At 31.1% G+C, this 11,525-nt stretch overlaps 1 protein-coding gene across 2 annotated transcripts in view; it reads right to left on the reverse strand.

The window, feature by feature from the left end:
• Positions 1-11,525, reverse strand: part of LOC134687319 (uncharacterized) — a 70,002-nt gene that overhangs the window by 23,183 nt on the left and 35,294 nt on the right. For both annotated transcript variants that reach the window (XM_063547521.1, XM_063547520.1), the window contains exons 4-5: positions 10,340-10,459; positions 1,637-1,849 (exon numbers count right to left, since the gene is read on the reverse strand). In XM_063547521.1, coding sequence (XP_063403591.1) covers positions 1,637-1,849; positions 10,340-10,459 — 333 coding nt within the window. The remainder of the gene's footprint in view (positions 1-1,636; positions 1,850-10,339; positions 10,460-11,525) is intronic.

Consider the following 11,525-nt stretch of genomic DNA (forward strand, 5'->3'; position numbering starts at 1 on the left):
TTCTAAAAGACTTGCTTCCTTATTTTATTATTCCACTTCTAGAAAACAACGGAAAAGCAATTTACACTTTTTACAAATATTTGTATAAAAATGACAAAATAATTGTCGGTTGACCTTGTTTGCCCTCAAATTATAGACTTTCTATCACTATTTCACAATTAGACAAATAAAACCCTAGGAACATCCCAGGAGACAAAACAAGTAGAACAGCAATATTTCTAAAGTCACTTGTGATGCATGCTGAACTAAATGATGTTAAGGCAAACTGCTCAATGATAAAACCAATTATTTATTAAGTGCAACTATTGAAATTTTTCAGGATATCCATGCAATCAGTTAATTCAACTAGTGTAGCTACTGAACAGGCGCCTGTCACTATCAATAAATCGTTTAATTCAGTTATGTCAATCAAAAACAGGGATAACAAAAGGTCACAGTATTTGTTTTTATGATGTTTTTTATTCATAGAACTGATGTTATAGAGCAAAACAACAACCTTTAAATACCACAATATAAATTTCAGTAAATTTGATTCAATATACTTATAGACATGATTGAATATAAAATTGAGAATGGAAAAGGGGAATGTGTCAAAGAGACAACAACCTGACCATAGAAAAAACAACAGCAGAAGGGCACCAACAAGTCTTCAATGTAGCGAGAAATTCCCGCATCCGGAGGCGTCCTTCAGCTGGCCCCTAAACAAATATATACTAGTTCAGTGATAATGAACCCCGTACTAATTTCCAACTTGTACACAAGAAACTAAAATTAAAATAATACAAGACTAACAATGGCCAGAGGCTCCTGACTTGGGACAGGTGCAAAAATGTGGCGGGGTTAAACATGTTTATGAGATCTCAACCCATGTTTTTTAACTTCAACTTTTCCTTTTTTGATGGTCATATTAAAGAACATAATTGTGAACAAAAGGAAATTTTGGGTAAACACAATGAAACAGCAGCCCTATATATATATGAGACAAAACAATCAAAAACATCTATAGTCTTTAAAAAAAATATAAAAATGTCAAGGTCTAAAAACACTCTCTAAGTTTAGGAAAGCAGACAACCTTTACCTGAACTCTGGGATTGTCCACTTTTTAAGGTCAGGATTTCAGGAACAAGCAATAATATCATTTTTAAAGTTCTAATCTGTTTATAGCTTAATTACTATACTGCATGAATTACTCAGTGTATAAGTCCATATATAGTAACTTGAAGTTGTTTACCTCCTAATGGCATTCGGTATTAGTATGATTAGGGTTTGATGGATAATTATCTCTGTGGTAATAATACCATGTTCCCTTTTAATATCTTTATACAGACAAATGAATAAATAACCCTATAATCATTCTCTCATCCTGGAAGGCCTTTGCTAGACTTGTTTTTTTTTAATGTTAATTCATTGAATTTATATGTTTTGTAGTCTAGTGTGATGCCCATTTTCACTGAACTAGTACAATTTTTTAATTAGGGGCCAGCTGAGGACAACCTCTGGGTGGTGGATTTTTTTGCAGCTTTGAAGACCCACTGGTGGCCTTTGGCTGTTGTCTGCATAATATTCAAGTTGTTGTCTCTTTGACATTTATATTTCCATTCTCAATTTTTTAAATATAACAAACAGAAATGCTTACATTATCATCTTCAGTAAGAATCATTGCATTTTCACTCTCAGCAGCCTTCCTCTGTCTACATTCAACCAAAAGTTCCCTAAAATGCTCTTTTAAGTTCTCTATTTTCTTGACTATTTTCTGGTCTTTAGAGAAATGCCTCTGACGACTATCAGTATCCAGCTGTCCCTTCAGATCTTGAATTTCTTGTTGTATAACTGCCATCTTCATCTGTAGCTGTAGAAAGATGCATCAAAATATATGTTATATATATCTATAATTTAATTTTGGATGTCACACGTCTTCTGATTCATTGGCTGACGTTATTTGTTATGAACCCATAGACATATATTTTAGTCATGTGACCGTGACGTCATCAACGTTTTTTCATGGTTATCTATGGTTTAAAAATGGAATTTAGAATTAAATTATAAGAAATGACTGTAATATTTTTTCTGTTTATTCGAAATAACATAAAAATGTGTTGCACACTGTTCAATAACCCGCTACATGTGTGCACAAAATTTTTTATGTTATTTCTTCATAGACAGAAAAAATATTACAGTCATTCCTCAAGTAAATATATCATACCCTTGAAAAGCTTGAAAATTTCATCATATGGAATATTAGTGTACTACATGTACTAAGAGAGATTCTATTTTTTTTTATTTTGATCTTGTTGTATTTTCTTTTTGTCTTTTGTAATTTAGTCTCATGCCTATTAATGTGTTCATCTTTCATTAATATGATATTTTGATCTAGGTAGATTTATTATCATATTATCATCAACTTGTGATCTCAAGCATTGAACTGCCTTTTTTGCCAATGGAAATCTAAGCATGAGAACATGCATGACTTATGTCATTTGAGTAGGCTCCTACGCCTTCAAATTAATATATAGGGTCTAAGAGAGAATTGGACTTGAATAACCTAGATTTAGTTTGATTTTGATCAGATTTTTTTCAGTTGCAATATTCATTTTGAGAACACCAAATGGTTCATTAAATCAGCACAGCCATTTCAAAGAAAAGAGGTAATGAGAACCTTAATTAATTACAATAACCATCAACAAGTCTCTGGTCTTTTTGAACTTTTACATAATTTGTACTACTGCTATCTATATGTTTTTCCTTTTACAATCTACAGCCTTCTAATGAAGACAAATAGTTGTGTACCATAAATATTATGGTTGGAGCTTTAAGAATAAATGATCTTTGTAGGAGGCATTCATGTTGTGATGATTAACTTGGAAACAAAAATATCATAATGACATTGTGCTTCTGTCTGCCAAGTAAACATGATGACTTAATTGTTCTACTCAGAGTAAGTGTGTCTGCTGCACATTCAGGGGCAGGGGTCCTAACCCAGGACAAAGAGGGGTTCCAACTATATGTCCCCATTCAAATAAATGCATTGATCGGCCAAAAAAAGGGGGCTCCAACCCCCTGGAACCCCCCCCCCCCTGAATCCGCCAATGACATTTCTCTACATAAGATTCATTTCTATATAACACTGTGCAAATATATATCTCTTTTTTTTAAATTCACTGATATATTGTTGAAAATATGGACCAAACAACTTGAAGTTGTCCTCTGTTGTTGTTCGAGTATCATGTAGTAATTATGATATATTACTTGTAGTCTCAATATTAATAATAATTCCACTTTATTCTAGAAGATTGCAATAACATATGCATAAATTGTAATGCATTTTGTTGTTAAAAACTTGTAGTGTAGTTCTGTCACGAAATAGAAGTTCCTTCATAATCATGATAAGATAGGTTCCAAATGGAATGAATATTCTGGAATAAATATAACAGTTTATATGTTCCTAGCAGAATAAATGGTATGAGCCATGAAAATGAGGAAAAGCGTTCTATCTATGACAGTCAGAAACTTTTGTTTCATAAAACATTTATCTGCAGACAATTAAGGCCTTCAACACTCAGAATTTAAATATAAAGCTTTATAAAAATAGTGTAAATGCCGTCTTAATTTACTGCTATCCTTCATTTTGCATGCAATGATGCAACTTTCATTGCAGGCAGCAAGACAAAAATGTCACCTAAGCAAGCAACCACAAAAACCTGCAAATCTAAAAAAAAAGCAAAAAAAAAAAAAAAACACAACCTTGATATGTTTTAAATCTACAAGCATGACAAGTAAGTGCAAACAAACAAAAAAAATATTTCTCAATAATTTCTCAATGAAATTCTCAACTTCCTATCCATTATTTCCCCTGACACATATCAACATCTGATAACCCGCCTGATGTTATAACAGAGCTTCAGTACATTTTGTAGTTAATTGAATTTTCTCAATGCATAATTCTTATTTCATATTACAACAAGAGCAATAAATCAAATGATTTTGATGAAAGTATAGATATAATATAATCATCAATTTTCTTTTTTAAACTGAAACATTCCTGGCAAGGCTATAAAGTATTATCCCCCCATAATCAAACAATGGAAGCCTATTGAATTATCAGGAGCCATTAATTCTGAAGAATAATATATTTTATTAAGTCACTTCGGATATAATACTGTTATTATATTTCCCGAAAGACTTTGTTTTCCCTGTAAATGATGGTTACGAAAGGTCTTTTGCATCAATAAATTTGAAATTTTGAATACCAAAGCATTAATTAATTTAACATTAACTTATTTATGACTTAATATAAATATTCTAGCATATCCTATAATGTATAATAGAGGAAATGCAAGAAAACTCACACAATGATTTCATAGCGCCCTCATTAAGCAACTAAAAAAACAATTCTGAGAAGAAAAAAAACACCAGGCTAACATATGATTACCATTTATCTGGCAGATTTTAATCAAATTTCATTCAATTCTCATAAAAACAAGGAATAATTTGAAACTCTACCAATAGAACTCTACTTTAGTTTGCTTAGTCTATCAACCTGAAGTTAAACTAATATTTCTATTTTTCAAAATTATTCAGTTTAATCAATTTCTTTTTTGAATGATAACTAACCGGCATAATATGGTATAATATATATATATCCCACTGCCTTTTACCAAAAAGGGCATTTAAAATAAAAAAAATCTCATAATAGTGTACATTAATGATATCATAAATGTAATCATAAGGGTTCTAATGCATGTTCAGAACTTGTTGAATTTGTACTTGCCATCTATTTAAAAATATTTCATGTACATAGAAATTTACTTATAATAGGGTCAACATTGACACTATTAACCAACTCCTTTGCCCAACTTAATAAAATTTAAGCAAAAATAGTGAAAGGGGAGACAACTTCAGGAATCTTATAAGACATAAAAAGACATTAATACTACTTAAGAAAAGTTGGCCAAATGTTAATAGTTTTACATATTTTCTAAAAAGCAATCATTGTTTTAGATGCATTTTTACATTTCTTTGAATGTTGGCAAGAATTCCACCAGTTTCATTGATGAATAAACATGTGTGCGAAACGATTGGCAGCAGATACAAACCATTGTGGTATTTGTTTGATAATTATTTATAAGAATTACCAAACATTGTAATGATCTTTACTCTTCTAGTGTCGATAACTTGAAATAATTTAACACTGATCAACTGCCATTTTCATTACTATGGCGACAAATCAAATAATAACAAAGTAGACTTATGTCAGGTTTTGTAATGACGCCATGCAGACATACTGTAAACCACAATAATTATTTATATCACATTTTCAATAAAAAAAAAAGATCTCCAACTTGTTGTGGCGTGGGTGTTTTATATACATATGATTTCTTATACAAATAAACATTCTATGCTCATTAACAGTCATCACCGTAATAAATCAGACACTTCATGTTATCAAATCTCCTAGGATTACCTCTAAGAAGGATTTGAAAAATACATTAAAAAAAATTATACCATTTCAGACAGAATTAATTTTTCCTGTATTGACAATTTTAAATCCAACAAGAGGCTGTCACAACGACAGCAAACCGGATTTATTAACATTTATTTGTGTCCTGGCAATATCACAAGAACCATTACTGATGAATGGTGAAAGTGAAAATCGTCAATATCAAATTTGACCTCCATTTTGTAGTCAGTATCAACATATTAAAATTGGAAAAGCTTAGATTGAATGGTTCATGAGTAAATGCAACAACATGAATGGAAACGTAAAAATCGTCATTATTGAACTTGATCTCCATTTTGTCATCAGTAACAATATATTAAAATTAAGGAAGCTTTGGTTGAACAGTTCAAGTGTAATGAACGGACACGACTGGAAACTCCATTTTTCAATCTTTCAAGAACCATAACTCCTAAATGGTAAAAGTCAAGATTGTCATTATTGAACTTGACCTCCATTTATTCATCCGTCACAACATATTAAAATTTGGGAAGCTTTGGTAGAACAGTTCATGCATAAATGCACGGACACGACTGGAAACTCAATTTTTCAATCTTTCAAGAACCATAACTCCTGAACAATAAAAGTCAAAATCTTCATTATTGAACTTGACCTTCATTTAGTCATCAGTAACAACATATTAAAATTTTAATAGCTTTGGTTGAACGGTTCATGAGTTAATGCACCGACACGACTGGAAACTCCCATTTTTCAATCTTTGAAGAACCATAACTCCTGAATGGTAAAAGTCAAAATCGCCATTATTGAACTTGACCCTCATTTTGTTGTCAGTAACAACATATTAAAATTTTAAAAGCTTTGGTTGAATGGTTCATGATATATGCACGGACAACATTTAATTGCCGCCTGCCCGACCACCGTACATCCCCAATTCAATAACAGACATTTTTGTCACAAAAATCCAGTTAATAAAATTTAACTTGAACTATTCTTTTATTAATGAATTCACAAAAAAATAAATGAGAATGTAGCTGATGTCCCCCTTGCATATATATATATAATGTTATAAAAGGACATAACTGACGAACAGACCAGACAATATGCTACCCAAGTTTGTTACTGATCTGAGTTTTGCGTTGATTATATTAGTGTTGTGTATAAGTTTTATAATATTTGGTTGAGTCTAACTTAAGTTAGAAAAAACAAAAACTTCAGCATTTTTTTCATTTGTAACTCAAGCCTTAACTTGGCTTAAGGGCATAACTCTAGATACTGTGGATTCATTTATTTTCATGGCTATCAAGTTTTGTGGATTGAGGAAATCTTGCGCTTTCGTTGATAGTTGATTTCGTGGTTTCATCCAGGTCTGTATGCAACCCAATAGCAAATTTGTGATTCGTTGAACATTTGGTTCTCCAGAACCAACAAAAACCACGAAAATTGGCATACCACGAAAAATAATGAATCCACAGTACAGCAGTTAAAGTGACACCACCAAAATTCAAACTTAATCTGTGTTTTGTGGCAAGAAGCATCATGTTGGGTTTCATACCATTTGGTTGATGTAAAATTATAAAAGTTAGAGAACTGAAATGAAAACTTCTGCAGTTTTTCCATTTATAAAGCTTAAAGGGCATTTAACTCTAGAACCACCAAAATTCAAACCTGATCTGTGTTGTGTTTTGTGGTAATAAGCATTGTGAAAAATCTTCATAAGTTTAGGGTGAGGCAAACTTCAGTTATATAGAAAATGGAAACTGACTTTTGAATTACAGACAATTCCAAGGAAGGGATAAAGCTTTATGTTCCCTCCTCTATGGTGGGGGAAGGGGGGGGGGGGGGGCAGGATAAATGAACAGCAGATCATGTCCCAATATATCAATTCTGGAATACAATTATGAGTTTAAAAGTATCAGTAAATATAAATGTATAACCAGTAGATATTACACTAGAACCTAACTGAAAACAATTAGTCTTTAAACTAGATCAAGACTATTGCAGTTAACATTCCTGATGATATACTTTGATACAATATACAATACCCATTACAATAACTTTGAATATAAGTGTACACTATTTTGAGATTGGATCAAAATAAACAGTCTCCCATATAATTGTGTAATATTTTCTGCTACATCTGTATAAAATTGATGTTAGTAATTTCTTCTGTTGCCAAGTGTTTAATACCACAACTATGTACATTGATTAAAATAAGAAAAGGTGTTAATACATTACCATTCTTATGTTTGTAATGATAGATGGTATTAGAACAAAATGGAAAACAAATGCGTTGACTTTTAACAAGTCTTTCTTTAATTCTGCCCAGCATTTATAATTTTTCGTCAGTATTTGAACTACAATTCTGATCAGCATTTACAATTTTTCGTCAGTATATTTCTGCAATTCTGACCAGCATTTACAATTTTTAGCTGTTTTAATAGTTTTCTAATGATGTAACCTCAGATGATCATTAATCTATCTTAGAAAGATTACATTGCTAATACTTTATCATTTTTCAGTAATCAAAATAATTGATAATTGAAGGATTGTGCCAAAGTTGAAGCAATTTCAACTGAGATTTTCCATTAAATTTAAATTATCATCTAATGTTAATAATATACTGTAAAAAATCCAAAAAAATCTACCTTTTTTCCTATTTGTAAGTTTTATTTGGAAATGCCTTCAACATGATATAAGGTCACTTGAACTTATCAATAAACGCCTCAAATAATCAATTATAATCAACAAGTTAAAACAATTATGGTCCTACTTCCTCAGTATATTCATATTTTGGGCTTGAAAATTATTATGCTGTCAGAATTCTTAGGCTTTATATACTGTCTATACAATAAATTGAATGGAGGTATACTGATTGATATTTTAGTCTGGGACAACATGGTTTCTATTTAGTTGAAGCTGGGCTTTGAAGTACCTTTGTCAGTCAATAACTGTAAGTGCTCTTTTATATTTGGTACATCTTCTTCTTTCATCTTTTTGTAAGATTGATTATTGGTTGCTTAATGTCCAGTGGCAAATATTTCATGCATGTTCAGGACACAGGACATGATCTTTTTGTTCTACTGAGTAACACTGATCGGCTGAGTTATTAACTGATATTTAGTTAACCATAAATTGATATTAATGTGTAAAGGGAGGGTGGAACATTCTCAAACATTGTTAATTTTTACACAAATTATGACTTGGATGGAGAGTTCTCTCATACCACATCTTTTTATATCTAATAGCCCAAACACATTCTTTAAGCTCTATAAAATTAGTGGGAACACATTATTGGAGTCATTCACAGAGCTTAATTTTTCACAGATTTAAACATTGTCCAATAAATGGAAGACTTCCAATACACAATTAATCACTAGATGACAGTGAATAACTCTGACTTAATGTTACTACACAAGTGCATTTTGGTAATATACATCCTTAATAGAAATTAACGATTTCATAAATTCCAATTGAGGAAAGATTTAAAGGACGTACTCAGCAAAAACAATGAATGAATTGCATGCTTAGATATATGTTTTCTGATTTGCTGCAATACACATCAGAAATTCTGGTATAATCATGATAAAGAAAACGCATATTTGTTTCTAAAAGTTTGAATAAAAAGCTCTTTTCTGACAATGATAAATTGGATATTGACGATCATGTTCTTGCAATGACTATGCTGACGTTTGTTTGATTATACGGGGAAACCTCTTACCGCTGTGATAAGTAGAATCAATACAATTCTTAATAAGTGAATTATGTATAATAAACAAACTGGTAAGAGACCTGAAAGTTCTGCCAATCCAAATAGAATTAGGCTTCAATTAATGAAAGATGTCTAATATTTAGTTCTGATATCATGACTATAGGATTTGATTGCCAAGCTTTGGTGGGGTTCGTGTTGTTTATTCTTTAGTTTTCTATGTTGTGTCATGTGTACTATTGTTTGTCTTTTTGTCTTTTCATTTTTAGCCATGGCGTTGTCAGTTTGTTTTAGATTTATGAGTTTGACTGTCCCTTTGGTATCTTTCGTCCCTCTTTTTCAACAATTGTATAACTTGTATTGATAGTAGGGGTCAAAGACAAATCTTTCTGTCCTTTCTGTTTGCTTTAAAATTTTCATCTTTTAGTGATGCTAGGTCAATCAAAATGGAAACTATATGAAGAATGTGTCTCCATGAAAATTAATGATGCCCCCCTCGCATACAACTTTATAAAAGGCATGACTCATGAATGATAAAAGTGACGCGACCCAAATTTGTACTTAATCTGAGTTTTGTAGTAATTATTATTGTGTATAGGTTTCATAATGGTTGGTTGGGACGTTACTTAAGTTACAGAACTGAAACTAACCATTTATGCATATTTTTCCATTTTTAAAGGAGCATACATGTATAACTCGTGAATGGTTAAAATGACCCCACCAAAATTCAAACTTGATCTTTATTTTGTAGTAATAAGCATTGTGTATAAGTTTCATAACATTTGGTTGAGGCAAACTTAAGTTAGAGAACAGAAACTAAAAAAATAACAATTTTCTCATCTATAAAGGGGCATAACTCTTTGATGGTTAAAGTTACACCAATAAAATTCAAGATAGAAAAACGGAATCAAATTTTTGGACAGACAGATGTACGTACAGACAGTTAAGGGTAAGAATTTAAAGTTCCAACTTCTAGGGCGGGGGCATAAAAAGCAATTAACGTTTAATAATTCAATCATACTGAAGGTGATGCAAAATACTAACTACTCAGGACAATCAACCACAAAGCCTCCTATAATGTGAAATCTAACTGATGTGATATCTTCACACAACATGTTTCCATTTATACGTTTCTGACTATATATAGATACAGTGTTCCTCAATATAATACTATGTACCTGATGGACTGAAGGCTCTGAATGTATTTCATCATCAAGCTGTTGTAAAGTCTCTATTTTCTTTGTCAGATATTCTCCTGGTATTCTTCTATGAGCAAGTAATTCTGATAATTTATCCATCTGTAAACACATTAATGAGTGAACAAATATTTGAAATGAACATGATAAAATATAAATAAGCCCTGTTTTTTACTTTTTCAAGAAAAAAACATTTCAAATTTCAAGCATACATAAAATAGAAAAAATGATCATCAACAAAAATAAGCTGATGTTTTTTTATAGCTGAAAATAATAAAGCTATGCAGTATTGGTTTTGCTTATTGTTGAAGGTTGTACAGTGAACTCTAGTTGTTAATTTTTGTATTATTTGGTCTTTTGTGAGTTGTCTCATTGGCAATCATACGGTTTACCACATCTTCTTTTTTATATCCAAATCATATGAATTAACATGATTTATATCCATGATAATGAAGACACAAAATAACTGTCAATAATTTTTCCCAAAAAATCTATATGCAAGTTTGTGAGATAATGAAAATGGTAAATATAGATGGTAAACATGGCAATCAGAAATGCTTTATATAATTTAATATATATACCTATAAACTTTACATTGAAAAAAAGATAGCTGTAAAAATGTATAACTTTATTAAAGTCAGATTGGTTGTAATAATATTATTAGTTACATAGTGTGCTAGTGACCTAATACGGTATATATATGTGGTCAGTAAATTCCATATTGGGTGAGAGCAAAGCTCAAATCCCCATATGGAATTCACTGACCACATGTATACCGTATTAGGTCACTACCACACTATGTAACAAATTTATTTACCAACTATCTTATCGTGTAAAATTTAGACTACAAAGTGACCTATCAAAATGAGCAGGTGTTCAATACTGTTACAAATAGCATTAAAAAAATACTTCCATTGATCCTACAAAAAAAGATACCAACATTATAACAACTTTTTAGATTTAAATGTCATGAATGTGTTTTATGATTTTTTCTCAATCTTAATCATCAATTTCTTCGTCTGTTGAAACGATTACAATATTTTCTCAGTACCATTTTGTTTTTATAAAGGGATGTAACACCAGTACTAACAGTGTATGAAATAGGCCCGCCTCCCTACTAGTGGGTACCTTATATGGAATATAAAGGGACGTAATGCCACTACTAACC

This window comes from Mytilus trossulus, chromosome 10, assembly GCF_036588685.1.
Source record: "Mytilus trossulus isolate FHL-02 chromosome 10, PNRI_Mtr1.1.1.hap1, whole genome shotgun sequence".
NCBI lineage: Eukaryota > Metazoa > Mollusca > Bivalvia > Mytilida > Mytilidae > Mytilus > Mytilus trossulus.